The 27,310-nt window shown below is 35.0% G+C and overlaps 1 protein-coding gene across 1 annotated transcript in view; it reads left to right on the top strand.

Moving 5' to 3' along the window:
- AHI1 (Abelson helper integration site 1) overlaps positions 1–27,310 on the top strand; it is a gene marked incomplete at its 3' end in the record, with an annotated part of 145,257 nt that overhangs the window by 82,338 nt on the left and 35,609 nt on the right. The window contains exon 18 of the mRNA XM_084228646.1: positions 1,486–1,538. Within this exon, the coding sequence (XP_084084772.1) occupies positions 1,486–1,538 (53 nt within the window). The remainder of the gene's footprint in view (positions 1–1,485; positions 1,539–27,310) is intronic.

Here is a 27,310-nt window from a genome sequence, read left to right on the forward strand (position 1 = left end):
CCTGATCTTAGAGATAAAGCTTTCTGTTTCTCGTCATTGAATATGACATTTAGTTGTGGGTTTGTCCTATAATGGCCTTTATTATGTTGAAATATGTTACTTCTATACCCATTTTTTTCAGTTTTTATCAAAAGTGAATGTTGAATCTCATCAATATTTTTTCTACATCTATTGATGTGATCATGTGATTTTTATCTTTCCTTTACTTGATGTGGTGAATTACATTGTTTTGGAATATGGAACCATCCTTGTATCACTAGAATAAATCCATTTGGTCATGATGTCTAATCATTTTAATGTATTATTGAGTTCCATTTGCTAGGATTTTGTTGAGTCATTTGGATCTTTGTTCATTAGGGATATTGGCCTGTAGTTTTCTTTTATAATGTCCTTGTCTGCTTTTGGTATCTGAGTAATGTTGATGGTTGAGAGATTTTTTTCCTTTTAATGAAACAATAACTACATTGTTTTAAAATCATGTTTGTACTTTGTTCATTTTGAATATACTTTTGCAAAGTGGTGAAAAATGATTTTATGTTTTTCTCAGTTTAATCCCTTACCAAACTTTAAGAAAAATTAGTTAAATGCCTGTAACTGAGAGAAACATATTTTGTTACAACTAGGAATTTTGGCAGTTGCCACTAACCATACGTTGCAGTTCGCATTTATAATCAGCCCTGCTGTGACAGCCTTAAGCATTATTTGAACATGCCAGTGTTTTAATTCACTCAATGATCTGCTGGTAACCAGATAATGTAAGTGAAACTCATACCTGTGTTCTTTTTTAACTTGAGCCACACTTTGAACCAGTATTTTTTTCATAGATGAGATGCAATGTGTTACATCTGTAGAAGCTGTTTATCTTAAAATTCACTAGAGAATATTGGGAACGAAAAGGTAAATCCACACATGATTAAAGGATTTTTTCTCAAGTTAGCAGTCAATATCATTTTAAAGGAAGGAATCAGAGTAACTCTTTTCTTCACATGCTCTGTGGTGATTGAATAGATAGCAGACTATGTCATAGTAGGAAGTCAAATGATCAAAGAGAAATTCAAATAGACTTATTTATTCCTTTTGAGAAAATAAAGAACTGATTCCTTTTGTTGCCCTCATGATGTTGCTTTATGAAAACTTGGTGACCTCAAGTCAGAAATGGAACTTTTATGGAAGAAATACAGCAGAGCAGACATAATGGTATAATTTCAGAGCCCCAAGCAGGATGTGGACACATCTTGTGCTGTTGCTGGACACAACACTGGATGGGAAAGTTGGCTTAACTCACCTTGAGTCAGGTTTCTTAGTAAACTAACCTCTTGAACTGTTTCTTATCAATGTATTCTTGGTAAAACTTGAAGGAATCCTGCCAGCCAAAAGAAGCTTTTTTTCTTGTATACTGTAGGAATCACATGTTGCAGACTTAAACATTTTTACAGTAAAATGGATGCATACCATAAGCAAATATTCACACTTTTCTTTTCACAGGTGTCAGCACAGTAAGAAAACCTTGTAACCATCATATAGATACAGCACCAACGGTAAGGCAATCTATTTCTGCAGTGTTACTACTAATGAGAAGCTACAAAATGATACTGGTTACAGTGACAAAAAATGCAATTGTAGGAAACTCTTTTAATCTTTATATTACCAAAAATTTATAGCCATGTTTTCTAATTAATGAAAACTACCATTTTTTGCCAAGATAAAGGAAAATAAGATGCACTATCTCTTTTACAGGTACTTGTTTATATCAGTGTTATAAATAGAATTTTTTTTTATTGAGGTAACATTGGTTTACAACATTATTTATGACTTAGGGAAATAGGTTCACACAGTGTCAGATGTACCTCACAACACAGCCACCACCAGAGCACCCATAGTCCTTTACCTGAGACTATGGGGTCCCTTCCTAGCTCTCTCCTCCCTCCCCTTCTAGTACCCTCAATTCTGCAGTCATATTTCTAGGGTTGTTTTGGGTTTTTTAATTTAAAAATACTTTAGACTTTTGAAAAATAAAGTAAATCTTTAGGCAGATTTATTTACACTGTTTTAATAATGAGTGTTTAGTGTGCTAGCATCATTATTTGGAGTAAATGTTTTGCAGTGGTGCACGCAGACCTTTATGCTTCATTTCTCTCCTAGTGTTATGCTTTATTATTCTAGAAGTGAGATCTTATCTCTCACCCTTCTGTATTACTCCCACACAACAAAAGACATTTCACAATTACAGTATCTATTTACTATATTAAAAGTAATTGTAAAAGATAATATAAAAGGAAGACAGGGTTCCCTTTAATCTCCAGCTATATTTGTATGACACATCAGTTGCTAGAAAGGTTCATAGGGAAAAAGAGCCTGGAGTATATCTTACTGTACACTAAGCTTAATATTATTTCTTTTTTTTTTTTTTTTTTTTTTTTAGAGGCATGCTTTATTTATTTGTTTGCTGGTTTGTTTGTTTGTTTTGTTTATACATGCACTGGGTACAGTCAGAAGTGCAGGAGGGAGGGTGAGAGAATTCACCAGAGCCAGAGTGGGGAGCAGAGCAGGCAGAAGGACCGAAGTACACTGCTGAGGGGAGCAGCGGGCAGCAGGAGAGGTCTGCGCGCCATGTGGGACCCTCCTCCGGTGGCCGGGGAGCAGCCGGGGATCGAACCGGCGCCGCAGAGGCCGCGGGCAGCTTCGCAACCCAGCGCTCAACCGCTGCGCCACCGGGGAGGCCCCAGCTTAATATTATTTCTAATCCTTTCTAGACAATAAGTGTTTTTAGTACTCTATATAATGCATCATTTCCTATTGTGAGAAAGAGCTGACAGTACTTTTTCTAAGAAAGTAAAAGCTATGTTAAACTATTTGAATTTTATTGACAATAATATTTGTTCACTGACAATACGAAATTGACTCCATTTCTACTTTGTAATAAACCCAATATGATTGATTCAGCATGTTTGGTAATTTAATAGGTAGGACTCCAAAAAAGGACTCATATTGAACAGTTAATTATTGATATAATCATAAAAAGGAACTTGTTTATAATATAAACTCCAGTTGCATTCTACATTTGTAGATTTTATTTTTTAATATTAAAAAGATTAGCAATTGTAGAAAATATAATTTTAATATATTTGTATAATATACTCAGTCATGAAATTATTTTAAAATTATTTAAATTTTATTCAAAATTATTTAAAAATTTTGAAATTTATTCTTATAGGCTTTCCTGTATTTACATATCTTTTGTGTACATTCTAGACCTCAGAAAAATGCATCCTTGCAGAGTTTTTGTTTTACCCTGTGGGCTGATTGTGTATTTCCACATTAATTAGATGTTGAAATAATAGACCTGAATCCTAAAAAATCATGAGAAACAATATTTGCAGAAGTATTCTAATCTCAAAATGATCCTAGTGAATTAGGAACATAATCTAAAAATACATATAATTTAGATATTGGTATTTTGATTATCTATTTCAATTAGATTATTAAATGATAGAAATGTTACTAACATTTCTACTCCATGCAATAAATAAGTTTCAGTATACTTGGTTTACATTGCCACTCTCAAGACCCATGTGTTTCAGGTTGTGACTTGAACCAAACTTCCTATCTAATGTGTTTTTCTGCCTATTCTATTATGCCTCAGCCCCCATAGCTCCCTACCTTGCTGACACTTACATTTCAGTTTGTCCCTTTCTTTATAACCTCTAAATAGAATCTCAGTCTGCTTAGTAACCTAATATCCTCTGGTGCCTTAACCTAGGTTAAGGTCTGATTTTCATAGAAATAAAATTTTGCCTAATTTCCATCCTTTGTACCTCTGTGTCATTATTTCCCTGAAGTGGTTTAAGAGAAGGAAGTATATTTACAGAGGAGAAATAGGAAAAAGTCTATCAAAAAATTTAACAAGGTGGGGTATTTATAAATTCAAATTTTGTACAATGTGGACCCATAATACTCCTGAAGTCTAAGGAAAAAATAGAAAGAGAAAGTCCAGAATTTCTGAATGACAGAAACTGGGCCCTGAATGGCGTCTTACCATGTATTTAGTCTCCACTTTCCAGCGTACCTTTCAGTTCATTATTACTCCCACTTTCCTCTTGCCTCAGGTACCACCATGAATGACTTCAGATTTAGGAGAATGCTACATACTAGTTACAGCAAGTGAGGGAAATGAGACACTGTCAAGCTTCTGTAAAAGAGAAAGTTATGTTTCTTAACATTTCATGTTAGAATTCTGAATGAACCTTTCAGTAAACAAACATATGGTTGTAGAGGATGTTGTAATTCTATAGCACATAATGTAATTCACTGACCTTGCAGTAAATAAGGGTAGCCTAAGAACCATCTTTGTCTCTTTGGTCTGTAGTCTACCTAATTCTCAAAATTTATTGATTTGTAATTTGTTAATATAAATATATAATTCACTCACCCCACGTCAAAGCTCCAGGGCTGAACACTATTATGTTACCCCTCTTTCCTCCCTTGCTTCTGGTAATCCCTGTATTTTTCACAGTCTATGAACCATTTTCTTTTGTTTGCCAGTTTGTTTTCTTTATATTTCATAAATGAGTGGAATTATTTGTAATTGTCTTTTACTTTCTAACTTTTTCACTTAGCATAATCCCCTCAAAATTACATTTTCGACCAGTTGGGAGAAAATAATTATTTAAAATAGCTGAATGGTATTCCATTGAGTATTTATACAACAATTTCTTTATCCTGTCTGTTGATGGACATTTGGGTTGGTTGCATAGCTTGGCTTTTATGAATAATGCTGCTGTGGACATAGGCATTCATAAGTCTTTTCCTATTCTGTGGGTGAATATCTAAGAGTGGCATTACTGGATCATAAGGCATTTCCACTTTCAGTTGTTAAAGAATCTCCATGCCATTTTCCATATAGACTGTATCAATTTACATTCCTACCCACACTGAATAAGGGCTCATTTTTCTCCACAACTTCACCAACATTTGTTGTTTCTAGTCTTTTTTGATATGAAACATTCTCATGGGGGTGAGGTGACATCTCATTGTGGTTTTGATTTGCATTTCTCTTATAATAAATAATACTGAACATTTTTTCAAGTGTTCCTTGGCCATCTTTGTGTTCTTTGGAGAAGTATCTATTTAGCTCTTCTACCTATTTTTTTAATTAGATTGTATATTGATGTTGAATTGTGTAAGCTTTTTATATATTTTGAAAATTAACCCCTTATCTGACATGTCTCACTCACTTTTTACTTGTTTCCTGCATTTTCATTTATTACATGAACTTTAGTTTTTTGTTTACAATGTTTTTTTTTCTTTTTGACATTAATAATACCATATTTATTTTTGAGATGCCTTTGATAGAAAATAAACAAGAATATCCCCTTGTGCCATGGCCCTAGTTATCAAAAATAACCACATCTTTATTTTTTAGCTGAATGTAATCACTACTTATTGTTTTGCATGCTGAGCTCTTTAGTTTGTTCATTTTTGAAAAGAAATATAAATTGAGATTGTGTTATCTGAATTTACTTATTTTGAAATCTCAGTTATCTTAACTTAAGACAGTTTGCCAGGGTTTCAGTTATTTGGACATAACCTTTTCCCTTCAAAACATCGTGGAAGTGGGTCATCTTTTGCCTCCTCATGTTTAGTATTGCAAGAGAGACATTGGGTATCAGCCTGATAGTTACTGTTTTGTCTAAGAAGCCTATTTTGCCTGCTCATGTTTTGTAGATATTCTTTTATTTTCTTAAAACCTAATTTAGAGTTCAGATTTGATAGTTAAATGTTTATCTTTCTTTTCACTGATTCTTGTCCTGAATGGTATTTACTTAGATACTTCATTATTATAGCAAAACCAAATAAGACATCAGACAATTAGGTTAAATGAAAATAATTAGATTATGCCACTTTAAGAACTAGTTGCTGCACCTTCTTGTAGCCTATAGCAAGTTACAGATAATATCAGACTCAGATTAATCAGAGGTCATTGTCTAAACTCTGAAAAGCAGGTGTAAAAGTTAATAGTTAAGTCAGTGTAGACTCCAGTCCCATATTTACTTTAAAAGAAGGACTTATTTGCAAATCAAAGGGAAATAGTAACTAGTATAAGGAAGTCCCCCCTCCCACATGTTTGGTCTTTTCTTATTTAATGTCATTACCTGAGAAACATAAGTTAAAACATACTTGTCTTTTCACGTACAAGCACAAGCACAGCATTTAACCACAACTTTTTATATTTTCTCATAAAATTAAAACATGGTAAATCATGAATATATAAAGAATTTTTAGTGATCGGAAACAATTGTTTTTTAATCTCCAGTGAAAACCAACATAATAAAATTCAAATAACATCAGTGTAGCCTATTATGATCATCCGCTTATTTTTATAAAGTGTCTACATTCCAAATGTGTAACATTATTATTACTTTCTTATTATATTTAATGATTTTATAGCCCCCATTAAAGAGCTCAAGCTTTCTTTTAAATTATCAGTTTTTTGGCAGTTTATGATATTATAGATTGTATTTTCACAGGCGCTTACGCATTCATCACACAGATTGAAATAAAATTCAGGTTGGCTCATCAGAATTATGCCAGATGGCATACTTTTGCCATTCCTCTGAGTATTACATGAATTATTCAGATTAAAATATACTAAGCTGATTGGAAATTAAATTGTTGATTCATTATTCTCCATCATTATAAGACCAATTTAATAATCTATTCATTCTTTCTGCATTTATACTCTTTCTAGATTTTCTAAGGGCCAGTAATAAATTTTGTCACATTCTTTTCTACAATAGTAAACTGTATGTTTTAGAGTATTTTATTATGCTGAAACTATATCTGAATATTTGTGATATTGCTTGTCTTCAGCACTAACCTCATTCATAAATGTATTAACCTAAATTATTCAAATTAAATTTCATATTGAAGATCTTAAATTTTATAATACTTATTATACAACATTTTGAGTTGTTTTGTTGCTGGATTATTTCACTGTTTAGCCCATTCTGTAAAATTGCTGTTTGTTACATTACTATACATTAGGGGGGGAGAGAGAGAACAATATGGTTGTTTTACATTTTAGCATAATATTTGGGATAACTTGTTTGTTAATAAATACATGATTTAAAGTGAGATGTCTTTGATCCAAAGGAAGCACTTTATTTTTTGTAATCTATAAAATTTTCCAGGAATTCACAGTATGTAAACTGGATTGAATGTACCCCTATAAAACTCATAAAATAGGACCTATGACCAATCTCTTCCTGTAGGTAATTACAGGGTGGAGAGGGAACTGATAAACTATAAGCTTTTATAACTTAAGTCATAAAAGTATATGTTTTCACTTATCAATAAAGTAGCAATTCAGAGCCCTTCTATTGAGATTTCAATATAAATGCAAAATAGACTCACCTTTAAGACCATTTGTGACTTCTCTATAATATAACAGTTTTCTTAAATGTCTGAACAGTAATTTTTTCTCTAGATATTATCAGTTATGAAGCTGTGTTGATATTTTTCCATTAGCATACTCCACTGAGATTTATGTTTCTCATTGACTTTTCCCCCTATTCTCTTTTGACTTTGCTAAGTTTTTCTACCTGAGAAACTCTTTAAATCCTGAGAATTCACATTGCTGGATGACTGTTACATAATAGTGGCATAATAGGAATTTATTTTCTAAATGATCAGCAAACATTATGTATACAGAGTGCATTGCATAGTGCTATCCCAAGCACTGGGTGGGTATAGGGGTGAAATGAGGAAAGTAGATAAGCCAAAAAATATAAAATATGCTTTCTTATCTTTGAGTATTTTTGTGTCATTAGAAAAGTGAGCCATAAACAGTTAAATTCCAATTTATGAAATTTAAAAAGTTCAAAGCAATATGGAACCGATGTTCTATCTTAAGAGAGTTCCTACCCAAGTACAATAGCTCCTCCCTATTGTCTATAAATTCTAGGAAACTGCAACATTTTAATTTTTTTTATTTTGGGGTTAGATTTTTGATCTTCCATATGTACACATGTTCCACCCACTCCCCATCAAACCACCTGTTCCAACATCTCCTCTGCCTGCCTTCCCCACCCCTTCCTTTCTCCCCCACGCAACTTAAGTAAAAATGCTTAATGAAGCCACTTTTACTATAGGCTAATTGATATAAACAAGAATTAATTTCTTATGGCATATTTCTGGTCACAAAAACAGCCCAAACTTCCAACTAAATACCCAGAACATTTGTAATATTAAACACTATAATTGTATAATTCTTTTGTAATTTTCATTCATTCATTTTCCCAACCTGCTTATACCACTTGAGGGCTTTGGGTGGCTAGAGTCTATCCCAGCAGCTCAGGGTGCAAGACAGGGTTCAACCCTGGACAAGATGCCCATGTATCACATGGCACATCACACACACCACACTCACTCAGAGTGAGAAAATGAGGCTCGCCAGCGGCTCCTACTGTTCCAAGTGAACATATTAAAAGCAGAAAAACTAAGCATATCTCTAATAGTCATCCCATACATGCTCACTCATCATTTCGCTCATTCTTCCTTCTTTCATGGTTCGCTTAAAATTCACATCCATATTTATACATATGACAGTTACGTCCTCCAAGTCAAATAGTAGCTGTTCATTACCGAATTGCTATTGGAAATTTCATACTGCATACGTAGTGGACATGTTAGTTGTCTTCAGAAAATCATAAACTGTAGGACTCAATATCTCTATCTTCATAAACCCAGTGCTTGGTGAAATGATACCAAGCAATTGGATATGGTATCTAGATATCAGTACAGTTTAGTCAGCAGATAGAGGTTAGAGAGCATGTGTGGTATAGTGGGAAAGAGTGACTAAAAGGTCAGGCTTCCTAATGCTTTATGGAAAGAACACTTAGAAATCATTTTTGTCCATTTCAAGCTCTTTCTGTATTTTTCCTAACACAAGAAAAGGTATTTCCAGTTATACAATGTGGCAAAACTTGAGAAATCAGCTAACCAAAACCATGAATCAATTCAAGAGTATAATTATTTTTAAACAATACACCTTAGAGCATTGGAATACCAAAGAAATTATAGTCATCCCATTTTAGACACAGGCTGAGGTACCTATTTTTTAAACTAGGGCATCATCTAAACATACACATGGTTCCCAAAGACCTTATTCCACAGGAATTGTTTCAGTCCTTTTTCCCATGAAAGCCATGAAAAGAATAAGTTCAAGAAGGGAGTCTGCTGCCTCAGTAGCTTAAACTAGGAAGACAAGCCAAAAGGCAGGAGCTCTGTAAAATGCCATAAATTGAGGTGATGGCGTACCCTGCTACGACATTTGCTTAGCCCCCTAACCTGTTTCTTTCTAGCACTTACTAAAAGTTGAGTGCAGTCTATGTCTCTGTAATACACATTAGTTTATGTGCCATTACAAATGGATGAATGATGTCTGTATGAATGCAGAATTTTTTTCTGTATTTAGCAGTATTAAAGCAGTCAGGGAGACTCACAATCAAAAGAAAAGACTGAACAATTTTATGAAAATGGCTTTTCTTTAGGAAAAATACAGAAAGAGCTTGAAATGGACAAAAATGATGTGTAAGTGTTCTTTTCATAAGTAGCTTTCTTTCCATTTAGTAGCTTCAGTAGATGCTAGGAAAGATGAAGAGGCTGCAACAATACTTCTTCCCCTAACTTCAAAAAATTGTTTTGTTTTATTGATGAAGAATCTAAAATCTAAGTTGGCTTTTCAATTTTGATAAAATGATCTCTATTGAAAGTAGATTATTTCAAGGACCTGCATTTCAAAGATGGTCTCATGGATACTAGATTTTAAGAAAACAGGCTCAGGATTGACTAACGGGAGCAATGGGTACAAATGTCAGCAAAAACATAATACTGATTTCATACTTTGATTAGGATTGTTAGTTTTTATCAGCACCATGGTCACAAAGCTCCATAGCTAAAAGCAGCATGCAAAAATTTACTTTTTCTGTAAGCCCCATTATATTTAGTGCCCAGTTTTTACCAAAAACTGTGAGGCTTTATCACAGAAAAACCAATACATAATTAAGGACTTTCATTTCCCCTGTAAAATCTGTGCTCTCAAGAGAGGGATTTTTGCATGGTCTTGTTCAGTACTAAAATCGAAGTACTCAACAGTACATTGCACATGGTATTTATTAATATAATGTTATTGATATAATGAATTTCTGAGAATAGGTTAATCATAAACATATCAAAGTATTATTTGACATTAATGCTTTCTTGTGAATATTGATGTTATTCATGTGTTGAATAATTACTGTTACCAGTGTATCTCTTTTTTAAAGATTTTATTTATTTTTGCATAGAAGAACTGGGGCACAGGACAGAGGTACGGGGGTACAGTGAGAGGAATCAACAGAGACCAGTGGGGAGCAGAACAGGCAGGTCCACTGAAATACAATGCCAAGGGGAGCAGCGGGCAAAAAAGAAGTCTGTTATGCCATGTGTGGGTTAGCCCCCTGGCAAGGAATCAAACTCAGGCCATCATGGTAAGCCTTCATCAAGGTGATAGTACTGAGACTTACCCCCTGGGTCACCAGACAGGCCCTCCAGTGTATCTTTATTGTCTCCTTTCAGCTGTATAACTCTTGGATAGATATTTCCATTTTACAAATTATGAAACTGAAAAACTGAAAAGTAAAGAGGTATGCTTAGAAACACACCAAGAGGTCCTTTTCCTTTTTAATGAATGTGTTGTCTAAGAGCTTCTGGAGTTCTTGATATTTCCATCAAGACTATTCCAAAGGATTTATTACCTACCAATAGTAGAACCCTGTGATCACAGTACTGAGACTTTTTTATCTCCACACAGTTCTAGCTATTGAATGTCAGCACGTGAGAAAGATATGTCACTGATTACTAAAGAAAGTGATTGTGGATTTAGCTGTAATTTATTTACAAGTCATTTTGTTTGGGGGCATTATTACTTATAGACAGTTTCAATGTCATGTTGTATTGTGTTTTAACAAAGCATTTACCCAAAGGTCTCTTAAAAGATTTGGTGCCTACTTAACATTTTCCTTCCAGTCAATATCTAACTTAATCCCCTTAAAGAAGTATTAAAATAAGGCAATCAAAAGTTTTGTCGATCAGAAACCAAAACTTGAGTTGATCACTCCTTGAAAGGAAGGAAACAATTATTTGGAAAAGAAAAAATTCAACACTCATTACCTTATGGAATATTATTTTCCATTTTGGGAGAAACAATCAAGTTATCAAACTAATACTCTTTGGTTCCTGCCTAGATTGATAACTACCATCCGCTGCTGCTGGTGTTCCATAGATTATGTTTCCTTGATAAACATATACAAGTTCAGCAAGTTTTTTCTTGCTGTGTTATTCTTTATCCCGCCATCATCTCAGTAGCCCCAGCGATAGCAGCACAGTAGTCAATAACACAGACACACTTAGTGTAACTACCTAAATGGGTCACAGATTAATTCGATGCATAAAGATTAAATGAGATAAATCCTTAGAGGAAATGAAACTTCATAAAGTTTTCTTGACCATCACTGCCTGATTATAGCTTATGGCAATGGAGACAGACTTCTCTGAGGGTGCTTTCTGGATTCAGAGTTTATTTTGCCAAACCTAGCTGTAAATTTTTATTTTTAGAAATGGAATTGGATCTAGTAGATATGTATTTGGTTTTGAAAATATGGTCATGTTTATGGCTGTTTCTGTGGAAGTGTTTTACTGCAAAATAATATTCCTCTATGATAGCTCAAAGAAATTTGGGAGTTGAATAATAATAGTTACACGTAACATCTAGTGGACACCATGGGCCAGGCACTGTGCAGTGTTTTTTGTAGGTTCTCACTTCAGTGTCATAATAATTCTATAAAAGTATCATCATTTGCCAATGGAGAAACTGAAATACAAAAGATCTTTAAGAGAATTCTAGAAACATTAAATTGAATGTGCTGATGCGTTATGGCAGATAAGCCAAAAATTCTAACTAACTTAAAGCAAAATCAGCCTTAAGCTTTTATGTCATCAGTGGCACAAAGATTTGTATAAAAATTGGGAGCAGTTCAAGTAATAATAACAGCAATTAACACTCATAGTTTATAGTTTTTAAAAGCCCTGCTATATACAGCATGTTATCTCATCTGATCTTTGTATCATCATTGTAACTTCTAATGGGATTATCCAGGAGGTGGTAATGAAGTGTGCAGGCAACTGAGTGCTACTGGAAAGAGTGACCAGAATGACAGCTAATAAGGGCCATAAAGACATTGGTGTGATGAGGGCATATAGCCACATACCGATTCCTCCCTCTTTAAAAATCTGCCACAGAAGTTATCTAAGAAAGCCAATTTCTAAAATTTTTCTGGGAAACATCCCATCCACCCACCAAGAAGCTTTTAATGATTTGAGGTTAGTGGATAGAACCTTAGTAAATTTCCTAGGAATAGGGGCACTACGATTCTAATCGCTGTGCGGTGTATTGAAGACACATAAGTAGCAGAGAGTGGTCTGGATGTGAGAAGGGGATCTTGGGGTTTGGTGGGAAGAAAGGGGCCCAGAAGCTGTGGTTTTGCTAGCGCACTGGCAGAGTCACCTGTGACCTTGAGAAAGGAAATTATAAACACCTGCTACCCTTCAAACTATGCTACCCACATGCCACAGACAGCTGTTTGAAGAACGAGTGTGTAGGAATGAGAAGGTAATTATGAGTATCACCCAAGAATGAGGTGATTTGGCTTCATCCTTTTAAGCTTGAGACCTACTTCTAAGATTCAGCTGTTACTTCAATAGGATAGACTTCTCAGTTGATGTGTCTAATCTGAATTATTCTTTCCTTTCTCCATGCACTGAAATAATCTTTATAGTAAGTACTTAGACTGATAACCATTTGGTAACCCAAAGAACCTAAAAATAAGTAAAGCTCAAAATTCTTGTTTGTCTTCCTGGGAACTTCAATGGGCCTCTTCACCTTAATTTGCTGTCACTGGCACTACCAGCTGCTCAATTCTGACCAATAAAACCATGATAATATATAAATCTTAGTCAATTTCTCTCTATCCCACATGTATGCTTTCTCCTTCCATTACATTTTATAGTCTAATCTCTGTTGTCCATTTCCATGCCCAGATTCTCAGGGCTCTCCTCTTTGACCTGGGGAGCTATGGTCTTCTTTGTAGTTTTGCTTGTGTCTGTTGCTTTATTTATATAACCAGCTTCACCTCCCATAACCATAATTTTTATGATCTTTTTTATAATAACTATTTCAATGTAATTCACATAAAATCTGCCCCTTTAAAGTACACAAATGTGGGCCTCCCCGGTGGCGCAGCAGTTGAGCGCTGGGCTGCGAAGCTGCCTGCAGCCTCTGCAGCGCTGGTTCGATCCCCGGCTACCAGGTGAGGGTCCCACATGGCGCACAGACCTCTCCTGCCTCCCGCTGCTCCCCTCAGCAGCGTATTTCGTCAGTCAGCCTGATCTGTTCTCCGCTCTGGCTATGGTGAATTCTCTCACCCTCTCGTGCTTCTGACTGTACCCAGTGCTTGTATAAATAAATGAATAAAAATCTTAAAAAAAAATAAAGTACACAAATGTGTTTAGCAACCATCACTACTGTAATTTTAAAACATAGTCATCACCCCAAAAGAAATCTCATACTCACTAGTTCACCATGCCTCCCTCCATTTCATTGCTCTCTCTCCCTACCTCCTGGAAAATACATTTTATATTCTGTCTCTATGGTTTTGCATATTCTGTTCATGCAATTCAATAATATGTGATCTTTTGCATCTAGCTTCTTTCACTTAGCATATTTTCAGAATTCATCCTTTTTGTATGCATCCAAATTTCATTATTTTATTTATAACTGAATAATTTTCTATTATATGGATATATACCAGATTTCATTTATCCATGTATCCTTTAATGAGTATTTGGATTGCTTCTATTTTTAGCTATTATGAATAATGCTATATGAACATTCACATAAAAATTTTTTTTGGACATATGTTTTCAGTTCCCTTGGGTGTATATTTAGCAATGGAATTGCTGTGTCATGTGGTATCTGTTTCATTTTGAGGAACTACCAAAATGTTCTTGAAAGTGGCTAAACCATTGTACTATCCCACCAGCCATGTATAAGATTTTCATAGTTTCTCCATATCCTCACCCACACTTGGTAGTGTCCTTTTTTCTTATAACCATCCTAGTGGGTGGGAAGTGTTATCTTGTGATTTTATTTTGCATTTCCTTCAATAACTAATGATGTGAGCATCTTTTGAAGTGCTATTTGTATACCTTCTTTGGCGAATATTTTCAAATTCTTTCCCCAGTTTCTAATGGGCAAATTATATTTTACTCTATGTAAATCAGATGTTTTTAATGAATGTATGTTATTTTGTATATATGAAATTCAAAACATAAACCAAATGTAGAAATAAGCTTTTGTTTTTAGAAGTGGAGTCGAAGTTAGCCAATTTGGAAAATGTGGTGCATTTATTGTTTAAAAATTAATTCTATAATTATGTAAATTATATAAATATATAAATATATTTATCTAATTGGGTCTTCTTATTGATTTGTAACTATTTATATATTCGTCTCATATCACATGGAAGATTTACAGATATTTTCTCCCATGCTGTGAGTTGTCTTTTCTTTCAGTTGATCACAAGCACAGTTTTTTTATTGTAAAAAGCCCAATTTACATATCTTTTATTTTGTCCTTGCACTTTTGATGTCACACCTAAGGAACCATTTCTAATCCAAGATCATAAAGAGAATTTAATGTTTAGCTCTTTTTCAGTCTATATTTTGAGTTAATTTTTATATTGTGAGTTAGGAATGTAACTTTTTTTTAAATATTTTTTTCTTTTTTAAATTTTATATATTTTTTACATCATTTTTCATTTTTGCACAATGTATGCATTTTCATCTTGGTTATAATCCCCATACAATTATTATGCCCCCTTGTTTTGATCCTACTCCCTCCTCCCCCCACCCCGGTAGTGTGTCTCTGGTTTATAGTTGCTTGTTGATTTTGGTGTTTACTTTATTGTAATTAGGCTTTTTTCTGGTCCCTTATTTAGGTTTTCTAAATTCCTGCTGAGTGAGAACCATCTGGTATTTTTCTTTTTCTTTCTGGCTTATTTCTCTGAGCATGATCCTTTCCAGCTTCATTCATGTTGCTGCAAATTGCATGAGCTTATCTTTTTTGATTGCTGAGTAATATTCCATTGTGTATGTGTACCACATCTTCTTGATCCAGTCATCTGTTTTGGGGCATTTGGGTTGTTTACATAGCTTAGCTATTGTAAATAGTGCTGCTATAAACATAGGGGTGCAGGTGCCTTTTGAATTAATGTTTCTGTGTCCTTTGGGCTATTTGGTTGTCCCAGCACAGTTATCAGAAAGCCTATCCTTTGTTCCATTTAATAGTCTTGGAGTCCTTGTCAAAGGTATATGTTGGACTCTAAATGCCATTGCATTGATCCATAGGCATATCTTTGTATTTTAATCACCATAGCTTTGTACTAAGTTTTAAAATCAGTCAGTATGTGTCCCCCAACTTTTCCTTTTTTATGATTTGGTTTATTCTGGGTTTCTTGCTTTACCCTACAAATCTTAGCTCACTTGCTCAATTTATTTGGTTGAAGAAACCCCCCTATATTCTTATATTATTGAGGGATGCGGATTTTGTTAAATGCATCTTTTGTATATAGCGAGATGATTATTTGAGGTTTGTCCTTAACACTATTAATATGACTTATTCCATTGACTGTTTGTCACATGTTAAGCCAGCATGTCATTCCTGGGATAAATCCCACATGGTCATGGTATATAATCCTTTCAATATATTATAGATTCTGTTACTAGCAGTTTATTGATATTTTTATATCAGTAATCATAAGAAATCTTCATCTCTGCTATTCTTGCCTAGTTTTAGGATCACAGTAATACTGACTTCATAGAATGAGTTGGAAAGCATTCATTTTACTTTTACTTTCTATTACCCTGATAACAACACTTAACATATTAATTTAAAATAATATAATTTGAATTAATACAAACTTAATTTCAGTAGTATGTGAAAATTTTGCTCCATTTTTTTTTCATTCTGCCTCCTTTATGCTATTATGTCATACAAATTACATCTTTATATATTTGGAAATCCAGCAATACATAATTATATTTATACCTTTATATTTTATAATTATACCTTTACAAAGTTGTCTTTTAAAAATCAAATGGAAACAAGAGTTACCCAAAAAATGTCTTTTATATCATTGTAGTTACCTCTGCCAGTGCTCTTTATCTCTTCAAGCAGATTTGAATTACTGTTAGTTGCCCTTTTTTCCTAGTCTGAAGAATTCTATTAGTTTTTATCAAAGGGCAGTTGCTAGCAAGGAGTTCTATGTTATCATTTATCTGGGACTGTTTTAGTTTCTCAGTCCATTTTAAAGGATAGGGTGTTGTTTATTTTTAATACTAAATAATTGATGAGTCTTCTTTCAACACTAAATGTTGAAAACATCACCCTACTAAGGTTTCAGGCTTGAAGTTATTGTCAGTCTTACTGAGAATTCCTTTTATATGATGAGTTGTTTTCCTCTTGATGCTTGTAAGCTTCTTTGTCTTTCAGCTGTTTTGCTATGTCTAGGTGTGGATTATTTTAATTAGTCTTACACTGAATTTGTTTAGGTTCATGAATGTGTAGATTAATGTTTTTATCAAAATAGAGAGTTTTGGCTATTATCTCTTCAAATATTCTTCCTTTGCTTTCTGTCTCCTCTCCTCTGGAACTCCTTTTATGCTTCTGTTGGTACATTATCCATGTGTTGACAGCATCTCATAGATCTCTAAGACTGTTCATTTTTCTTCATTCTTTTTCCTTTCTCTTCCTCATGCCAGATAATCTGAATTTACTTATCTTAAAAGTTCTCTGCTTCTTTCCTCCACCAGCTTAAAGCTCCACTCTTGCAAATATTGCATTTTTTTAACTTCATAATTTCTATACTAAAACTCTTAATAAATTGTGAATGTTATTGTAAATATTTTAATTTGTTTAAAAACATTATCTTAATCTAATCCTTAAGCATGTTTTTTACAGTGAGTGTTTTTAACACAAAAAAGCTCTGACTGCACTTAGGATTGCTGCCTTCAAAATAGAATTATTGAATTAAGAAATATGGATATTTTTAAGGATCTTGATATATAATACATTGGCAAATTTGCTTTTGATAAGGTTGTAAAAATTCACATTGCCTCCCACAGTGCATGAGAATATCATTTCTACCATATCCCCATCAGTTTGTCTTTTTGGGGGTGGGGGAAATTTTACACATTTGCTAACTGAAAATAGTATTCCCATTTTAATTAGTGTTCCTTTGATTACTAATAAGTTCAGATATTTTCCTGTATGTTTTTAAAGCCAATTTGTTTCCTCTCTGTGATTTTTTATTGTTCTATTTTTATTTTCAGGATCTTAGCGATTTACATAATGGTTTTATAAGTTCTTCTATGTTAAGAATAGCAAGGTTCAGTTTTACTAGCAATTTTATATTTACTCATAGTTCATGGTTAATCATTAGAGAATTTAATGAAATTCATTACACTTTTCTGAAATGATTCATAAATAACTTTTTAAATATTCAGTATCAGTGTGCACCCAACTTAAAAGTAAAGAAACAGAAGCATTAACTTGCACAGACATTAAAGTACTGTCTTATCTTTGAAGTGGACCACCACGCCAAGAAATAATGGAATATCCAATGAAATAGAAGATCGCTGAGGGCAGGGATTTGTGTATATTGTTCACTATTTCTCTAGCCTCTTAGGGTAACTTGTGTACAATAGAGGCTAATAATTATTGCTGGTGATACAAATTCTTTCATTTTTGCTTTGTCTTCTATTTTTAAAGTTCACTAATCCTTAGGAGGTTAGAGGAAAACCTAAGAAATGTTTACTATGACTCCTACTTACAGTTTGAACATGAACTTGTTGAAAAAAATGAAGTAGATGGCAAATTACTCAAATCTGGAACTAGTCAGCATTTCAGTGTGACAAAAGGGAAAATAGCAAGATAAGTAAAATTAAGAGGAGAAGGAAGAACAAGTTTACTCTCTTAAGTTTTGCCAGTGCTGTCTATTTTAAGATTTGGCTTTATATGTAAAATTTGGTTTCTTACCCATTTTAGTTGCATATTTAATATGTGCAAAAATTAAATGTAAATGTTTTGTAAATGATTGAAATAGTATTACTACACTTTAGGTGCATCAGAATCATCTGGAAGGCGTGTTAAAACAGATTACTGATTCCATCTAATATATGATTTAAGTTGGTATGGAATGGAGCTCAATAATTTGCATTTCTAATATGTCTCCAGGTAATATTGCTATTTTTGGCCTGGAACCCATATTTTGAGAACCCAAATATAAATCATTGCTTCATAATTCTCCTTTCGTTATCCCTCTCAAGAAAGAAAATTATACTCTCATTTTTCTTAACCAAAAATAAAAAAATCTGTAACCCAGTGCATGGAAGTATGGCAATTATGCTTAATGAAATAAGTTGGATGAAGAAAAACAAAAACCTTATGATTTCATTCATATATGATGTAGGAGAGAAAATGAATGGATGAGCTAAAGGAAACAAAAAATAAATTAGAATATAAGAGCAGCTAGTGATTACCAAAAGGGAGAGGGCATGGGTGATGGGTCAAAGGGGACAAATGATGGATAGAATTAGACTAAGACAGAACATGTATGTGCTGAGTTACAGTGACTCACACCTGACATTTATATGGTTATAATATTACTTCAATTAAAAAAAATGATTGAATAAAGGTTTGCATTGTTCTCATTATATTTTAAGAAAATAGCCCAATAAAAAGATGTATTTTAGAACTTTTTTACTGAAGCACTAATTATTCACTGTAACAAAATATGTGAATTGTGCTTTTCAATGAGAAAAGGTTTAACTGATAACAATAATTTAAAAACTTGTGTCCAGATTTAAAATAACTTTATTCCTGTTTCTCAAAGAAAAAAAGAAATTTCCAAATGGTAAATTCAAAAGAAATGCCTTAACATGATTGTTCTTTAATTATTAGAGAGGATTTTCCTTTATAGTATTATAGCAATCAGTAAAGAAGCTGATGTACATGTGATCACAGTCATACTACTATCGCACAAATTAATATTTTTAATTTACTTTAAAATCTGAGTGCTGTTCATTTAGAGTAGTTATTTGAATACCTGTGTGCTAGAAATTTTTTAAATAATTTTTTAAGATAACATTGGTTGAGAACAGATTCTGATTCACAAATATAGGATCCCACCTCTTCAGATGTGTTACCATACCACGCCTAACACCAAGACTCCCATAATCTTCCACCAGTCCATTTTTTTTTTTATAAATTTTATTTTTATATTCCCCATACAATTGCAGCCCCCCATTCTGTCCCCAATCCCTCCCCTCCCGCCCCCGCCCCCCTAAAAGTGTCTCTGGTTCATAGTTTTTTGTTGATTTTGATTTTCACTTTCTTATAGTTATTCATTTTCCTGGTCCCTTATTTAAGTTTTCTAGATTCCTGCTATGAGTGAGACCATCCGGTATTTTTCTTTTTCTTTTTGGCTTATTTCGCTGAGCATGATCCCTTCCAGCGCCATCCATGTTGCAGCAAATTGCATGTGTTTATCTTTTTTGAATGCTGAGTAATATTCCATGGTATATATGTACCACATCTTCTTGATCCAGTCATCTATTTTTGGGCATTTGGGTTGTTTCCAAAGCTTAGCTATTGTAAACAGTGCTGCTATAAACATAGGGGTGCAGGTGTTCTTTGGAATTGATGTTTCTGTGTCCTTTGGGTAAATACCTAGGAGTGGAATTGCTGGATCATATGGAAGCTCTATGTTTAGTAGGTCCAGAAATCTCCACACAGCTTTCCACAGTGGTTGGACCAGTTTGCACTCCCACCAACAGTGCAGAAGAGTTCCTTTTTCTCCACACCCTCGCCAACATTTGTTGTTGCTAGTTTTTTTAATATGTGCCATTCTCACTCCACCAGTCCATTTGCCCCTTCCCTTTCTCTCTTCACCCTCGGCCCGCCTCCTCCCCACCCCCCGCCCTCAATAGCATCAATTTACAGTTAGAATTCTAGAATTTTAAAATCTGAAAAGTATACAACATATCATTTGTGCCAAACTTTTCTGTTTACTGACATCCAGTCTGCATGTTTTATGATATACTTTAGCCTTGGAGGCCCAGACAGGACTGGGAAACCTACTGCCTTAATTCATAATCTGGTATTCTTTCTATTATTTTACCAGAAGATACTTGGAATTAAATATTTTCCAGCATTTGATGATGTGTTTACGGCTCCCGTATAGGAACAGATCATTTGTCTGGTACAGAGGCAGTGAACTTTGTGTGATTATTTACTTTCTGTATCTATTTTCTTAATCTATTATTAACTAGATAAGATCAGTTAAAAGGAACAGGATCTTGGTTTCTTTTTTAGGTCTCTTTAAAGTTGTCTTACATAGTATTTATGTAAATAATTATAAGAAGTACATTCATATTTCTACCACATGATGCTAGAAATAAAGCCATGTTTCTTCACTGCTCATATGAAATAAACAGTTCGAAAGCCATCATTAGGAAGTGGATAATTTGAATGGATAATTTAAAGTGATAATTTAAAGTGGATAATGTTTTATAGAGTGTTTCTGAACAATTCAGGATTTATTGTTCAATTTGATTTTCTACTAACATGTTTTATCTGCTCTTTTTACTATTTTAATAATAAAGACCAAACATTCCTTAATTGGCATTGTTGAAAAATGAGACTTTGTTAAGATGGAACAAACTTCACTTACAAAATAGTGCCTGGGGGGCCAAGGGTGGCCCTGCTGGGGGGACCTGTCTATAGTGGCAGCATGGCCCACAGTGGGGCAGTGGACAAGAGGTGCCTACTCATGAGCCATGCCAACGATGCCTCCCAGAGGAGCAGGTGCCCAGCATCTTCAACCACTTTTCACTGTAGAGGACAGGCAGTATCTCCTGGGACTCTATGGCATGATTAACAAGAAGACTGACTTCAGTCACCTTTGTCTCATCCAGTGACTGACTGATATCTTCCTTTTGTACTTCTCTATGGTAAATCCAGCTTCATTTCAAAGTGCACGAGAATTTAAGGAATATGCACCAAATGTATCCTTTTAATTAATAGGAACTCAGATTGATCTCTAAGAAGACTCCAAAATTTTAATAAGGCTAAATGATGTGAAAGAAAAATCATAGGTATGGAACAAGAACAAAACAATCACAAGAGTTAGAAGCATGCTCCTAGATGGAATGGTCAATTTTAACACAGAAGAAAGCAAAGGCTAATAGGCAATCATACCCATTTTTAACTCCAAAGGAAAAAAAAAAAGGATCAAGATATAGAAACTGCTGTTGAGTGTATGAAAAGTATCTGCAGTCACCTAAGAAGTAGGAAAGCATATGAAATGCTACAGTAGACCCAGACCTCTTAAAATATTGAAATAGCGTAGAAGTTGAAAGAAAAAATAAACACCTTTCCTCAGAATTCTATAAAATTCATCAAGAATGTCTCTTAAGGGCCTCCCTGGTGGCGCAGTGGTTGAGCACTGGGTTGCGAAGCTGCCCGCAGCTTCTGCAATGCCAGTTCGATCCCCGGCCCCCAGTGAGGGTCCCACTTGGCGCGCAGACCTCTCCTGCCACCCGCTGCTCCCCTCAGCAGTGTACTTCGTCAGTCTGCCTGCTCTGCTCTGCTCTCCGCTCTGCCTGTGGTGAATTTGCTCACCCTCCTGCGCTTCTGACTGTACCCAGTGTTTATATAAATAAATAAAATATTAAAAAAATTTAAAAAAAAGAATGTCTCTTAAAGGCCAAAGAATCAGCAACAGCATCTTAACCCACAATTATGAATACTTTACTAGATGGGAAAATTTCTAATAGTTTCATAGTTTAAAAAGCTACATCATGTAACTACATTATAAACTACATTTAAACATAGTTAAAAAAGTTACATCATGGGGCCTCCCCGGTGGCGCAGCGGTTGATCGTTGGGTTGTGAAGCTGCCCACAGCCTCTGCAGCTCCGGTTCGATCCCCAGCCACTGGTGAGGGTCTCACATGGCGCGCAGACCTCTCCTGCCGCCCGCTGCTCCCCTCAGCAGTGTGTTTTGTCAGTCTGCCTGCTCTGCTCTCCCCTCTGGCTCTGGTGAATTCTCTCACCCTCCCGTGCTTCTGACTGTACCCAGTGCTTGTATAAATAAATAAATAAACCTTTAAAAAAAAAGTCACATCATGTAACTACATAGAAAACAATACTGTAAATGAAACTGCCTGGCTTAGGCCATATATATATATATTATAATATTACTGTTTCTCTTGTTTCTCCAGTCCTTATGAAATCTACACAAAGAAATTTCTTCTCCCCTTTCTCAAATTAATTGTTCCTATATGTAAATTGCTTTCTATTCCATTCTATATAGAATGGTAAAATAACAGGGCCAGCTATATAGCCAAGGTTTGCACTAAGCTACAAACACACGGGAGATGGGCCATTCCTGAGGAAAAAATGTATGAGATCAAAAAAGGACAAATGTTTTATTACTTGAGCACACATTCAGTATAATTTAAATATTTCTATATTAGAGTGTTATGTTCTTTCTTATTGGTAAATGATCCTGTCAATAACTATATGAAGTGCAAGCCCTCTTAATAAGCCATTGACTGAGTGCTGATCTGCATGTGCATGGGGTAAATATATCAGAAAGTAGTAAGTCACACAATAGGATGGGGATAGCCAGAAATTAAAACCCTTCCTGTATGTGAAACATCAGGTAGAAATTCCTGGTAATGAGATTTATTGAGCCCCAGAGTAAAGTCTTCTCTGAATCTGCTCTAGCAAAACTTAAAACTTTGGAACGAATCAAACCAGCCTCAAGTAACTATATACCAGAAAAAGTCCACACTCTAAAGGAATGCAAGAAAACCCACCACTCCCAAGGTAACATAAACAACATAACAGTGCTGGTTAGTGTTCCTTCAGTACTCTGCTTTGAAGAACCATTGAGAGAACTTCACAGACAACTATAATAATGAAACATCTCTCCAAAAATAATACAAAGAATTCACTTGAATGTCTTATAACAGCTTGACAAACTAAGCTGTTATTTAAAAAAAAAAAAGTATTTAAACCAAGAGTAGTATTTAAACCAAGAAGTAGTATCTGACAAGCATTGCTATGAAGACTGAAATTTCTATGTCAAAATAAAGCTTGTCAATTGCATTTCCACATTGTGTATGCCCAAGCAACTTGGCAAACTTTGAGAAAGAGAACTCTGTTTCAAATATGTTAATAGTGGTCAAAATTTGACCTCGTGGATTTTGTGTTATATCTCATTTCCCAGACCTCTGAAATGAGCGAATAAACTCATATACTTAACCTTCTATTATAGAAAGATTTCTTTACTACTGTCAGCTCAGCACTGTCAAGGAGATTGTTATACCTACATGTTAGAATACTGGGTGCAAGGAATGATACCTTATAGAAAATACTCATTAAGAATGGTCAAGTTGTATTTTCTATGACAAGACCTACCAGAATAAGGAAAAACAAAGTATTAATCTCCTCATGGAATCGTGTCTCCCAACTTTTTTATGAAGCTTTACTTTATCCTGAAATAGTGAGATCATAACAAATTCTAATTGGAAATGGGGTAGACATGATATGGGCAGAATCCACTGCTAAAATGAATTAGCTAATGTGAAACATACTGATTGCTGATTGCACAGCAAATTTTTTTTCTATAATGGTAAAATTAGGTGATATGTTTGGAGTTTGTAGCTTCCACAACCATCACCCTCCTAAGGATGCTGGTTGTGGAGTTTGTGACAGGGTCTTTGTTTCTACAACAGAAGATAACATAATAGCAGTGTGGAACACATCATAAACTGCTAAGGACCTAAAATGCATAGAAGTGAAACATTACCCATCTGCAGTGCTAAGATGGTTGTGTGTGGTTGTGTGTGATTCATCTGACACCATTAGGTTGTTGGACTATGTTTGTCTGCCAAGTCTGCTGTAACAAAGTAGCATAGATTGGGTGACTTAAACAGAAATATGTTTGCTCACTGTTCAAGAAGCCAGAAGTTCAAGATCAAGTTACAAGTTGATTTTCTTCTGGGGCCTCTCTTCTTCACGTACAGACAGCTGCCTTCTCATCATTCTTTTACATGGCCTTTTACTCCATGTCCATGTGCTCCTGGTGTCTCTTCCTCTTTTTATAAGGACACTAGTCCTAGTGGATTAGGGCCCCATCCATATGGCTTCATTTGTCCATAATTCCCTTAAAGCTGCTATCTCCAAGCAATCACATTGTTGCTTAAATCTTCAACCTATGAATTTGGGCATGGGTGCAATTCAGTTTGTAACAGAGACAAAGGACAGAACATGTTTACAAGGACCTCAAGGTCATGTGACATCGGTGTAAGCACTTTAGTAGGAAAGTTAAAATATAGACTCTTACAAGTTCATTGGGTCCCATACCTCTGAAAAGATTCACCATGCCTGGTAGAAAATTCAGGAAAGGTTTTCTGACTCCACATTGATAAATCCTAGATAATTAGTGACCTACACAAGTGTTCCACACAAGAACAAAAGCTGATGTGAAACTTCCTTAGTGATTCTGTTGCCGAAGTTGGTTTCTCCTGCTCTCTTTCCCAGCAGCTACCTCTGGCTCCAAATAAGTATACACTGACCTCATATTTGCATAAAATACATTGAAATTGTGTACCAGAGCCAGGGGGAGGAATATCAGGAACAAGGCCACACAGCTTTCAACACCCAGGCTATTTTGCGTATCCTGAAAGGAGCGTAGTAGGTCTACAATGACCCAGGATAATTGGTCTTATCATAGCCAGCTGCCATAGTACTACTATTCCAAGAATGTGTCTTGTCTTTCATGAGTGATGAGGTTCTCCTGTTCCTCCTCTTACCCTCTCAGCTGCTCCCTTCCCATATTTGATGCTAGACAAAGATGGGCTATAAATGTATATAGTTTTGTAAGGGGGGAAAAAGGCAAACTGTTTAAATCCTGGTTCTATCACTTACTAGTTTACTTTGGGAAAATTCTTCCATTTCTCTGTACTTTAGTTTTCATTTACAAAATTGAAATGAGTGTATCTCCTCATAGGATTGTCATAAAGATTCAGTTACCTAATTTACATAAGCAGCTAGCCGAGTATCTAGAACTTGGCAGTCACTCAGAACATTTTGTTAGCTTTTCCTCTTCTCTGAGAGTGCTAGGTAGGAAAATAAAGGTTTGAAGGAGGAAAAATGAAGGGAAAAGTTAAAAGTTTCAATTTTATATAAGTGATTTCGCATCAATTTACTAAAACTTATAAAATATTTGTAAACTAAAAAATACCCTACATACCATGTTATAAATTAAGGAATGTGCTAAGCAGTTCAGTAAGGATTACTTTTGTACCATTTTAATTAAATTGTCATTTCTGCCCTTATGCCATATAGTGATAATAGTTAATTCCAAATTTATCCATTAAAATCCATTAATGGGGGCCTCCCTGGTGGCGCAAGGGGTTAAGATGCAGCACTCTGAAGCTATCTGCTGTCATTGCAGCACAAGTTCAATTCCCAGCCAGGGAGCTACCCTCATGGTGCAGCAGACCTCTCCTGTCTCACCTGCTGCTCCCCTCAGCAGTGTATTTCAGTCAGTCTGCCTGTTCTACTCCCCACTCTGTCTCTGGTGAATCCTCTCACCCTCCACACCTCTGGCCTGTAACCCAGTGCTTGTATGCATAAATAAATTTTAAAATCTCCTAGTTAATGTGTTAATAAATATTGTAAATTAATTAAAAGTTATCACAAAGAGTTTTGTTAACCTCTTCATTAGAGTTCTGCCTTCTCCTCCCTCATGAGTCTAAACTCTTTCAACACACTTGACTGGGCACCTACCTATTTCTGTCATCTCAACTTCCCTCTCCCTTCTTTCGAGACTCTTGCCTCCAATGCCAGGCTTCCAGCATATTGAACTATGTTGGTTTTCTCGTCCACTGACTCTCACTTATACAACTCAGTCTACTTGAGATATACTTTCAGTCTTTTCACCTGACTGATTCCTGATTATCCTTTATTCTCCTGCAAAGCCTAAATAAGGTACCCCTTCTAGAAATTATCCTATTCATCATTGTGTATTAATCTCCTGGTATAGTACCACAAGCATTAGGATTTCAATAAATATTTGTTAAAGTGAATGAGTCAGTACTCAATCTAAAGTCAAAGGATTGTAATAATAATTTTCTGTTATATGTATAGTTATATAACCTACAAATTTTCAAGTCCCATTTAAGTAGGAAAAAGTAGAAATAAGTTATCCTTAATATGTACATTAGTCCTACTTTATACAGTGCATCATATTTAAAACACGTTGAGCTCTGCCTCCTTGTAACTGCTGTGTGGCATTTTAAATACCTGTGCAGCCACTCACATTCATTTTGATTTGGGTTTTTCGAAAGGAAAAAAAAAAATCAAAGGACTGCTGTAACAACACAGTCTCTCCTAGACTTTTCCTCTTAAATCTATATCCTTAGAAAATAAACTTAGAGTATTTTTTTTTCTTTTTTTTTTTTTTTATAGAGGCATGTTTTATTTATTTATTTGTTTGTTTGTTCGTTTGTTTTGTTTATACATGCACTGGGTACAGTCAGAAGCGCGGGAGGGTGAGAGAATTCACCACAGCCAGAGCAGGGAGCAGAGCAGGCAGAAGGACCAAAGTACACTGCTGAGGGGAGCAGCGGGCGGCAGGAGAGGTCTGCGCACCATGTGGGACCCTCCTCTGGTGGCTGGGGAGCAGCCGGGAATCGAACCGGCGCTGCAGAGGCTGCGGGCAGCTTCGCAACCCAGCGCTCAACCACTGCGCCACCGGGGAGGCCCAAACTTAGAGTATTTTTAAAGGTAGTCAAATGGTTATGTTGTTTATATAAAAATGTCAAAAACATATGTGTTTGTAGAGAAACGTATCTCAAAAAAAGAGACATTAACAGTAAACCAGGGGATCACCATGTAGTTATGTAATCAAGTTGTTCCATTGAGTTTTTTCCTTTGTGTAAAATTGTTGACCTTCTGAAGAATTTTTTTGTTTTCAGATGCATCTGCTTAGCCCAGAGAATGGTATATAAAGGTGTCATATAAGGCAATTCTAAGAAAGCGAATGGTGTGAGCATTTTTTTTATTTGCTTCACAAGTA

This window comes from Talpa europaea, assembly GCF_964194135.1.
Source record: "Talpa europaea genome assembly, chromosome: 2".
NCBI lineage: Eukaryota > Metazoa > Chordata > Mammalia > Eulipotyphla > Talpidae > Talpa > Talpa europaea.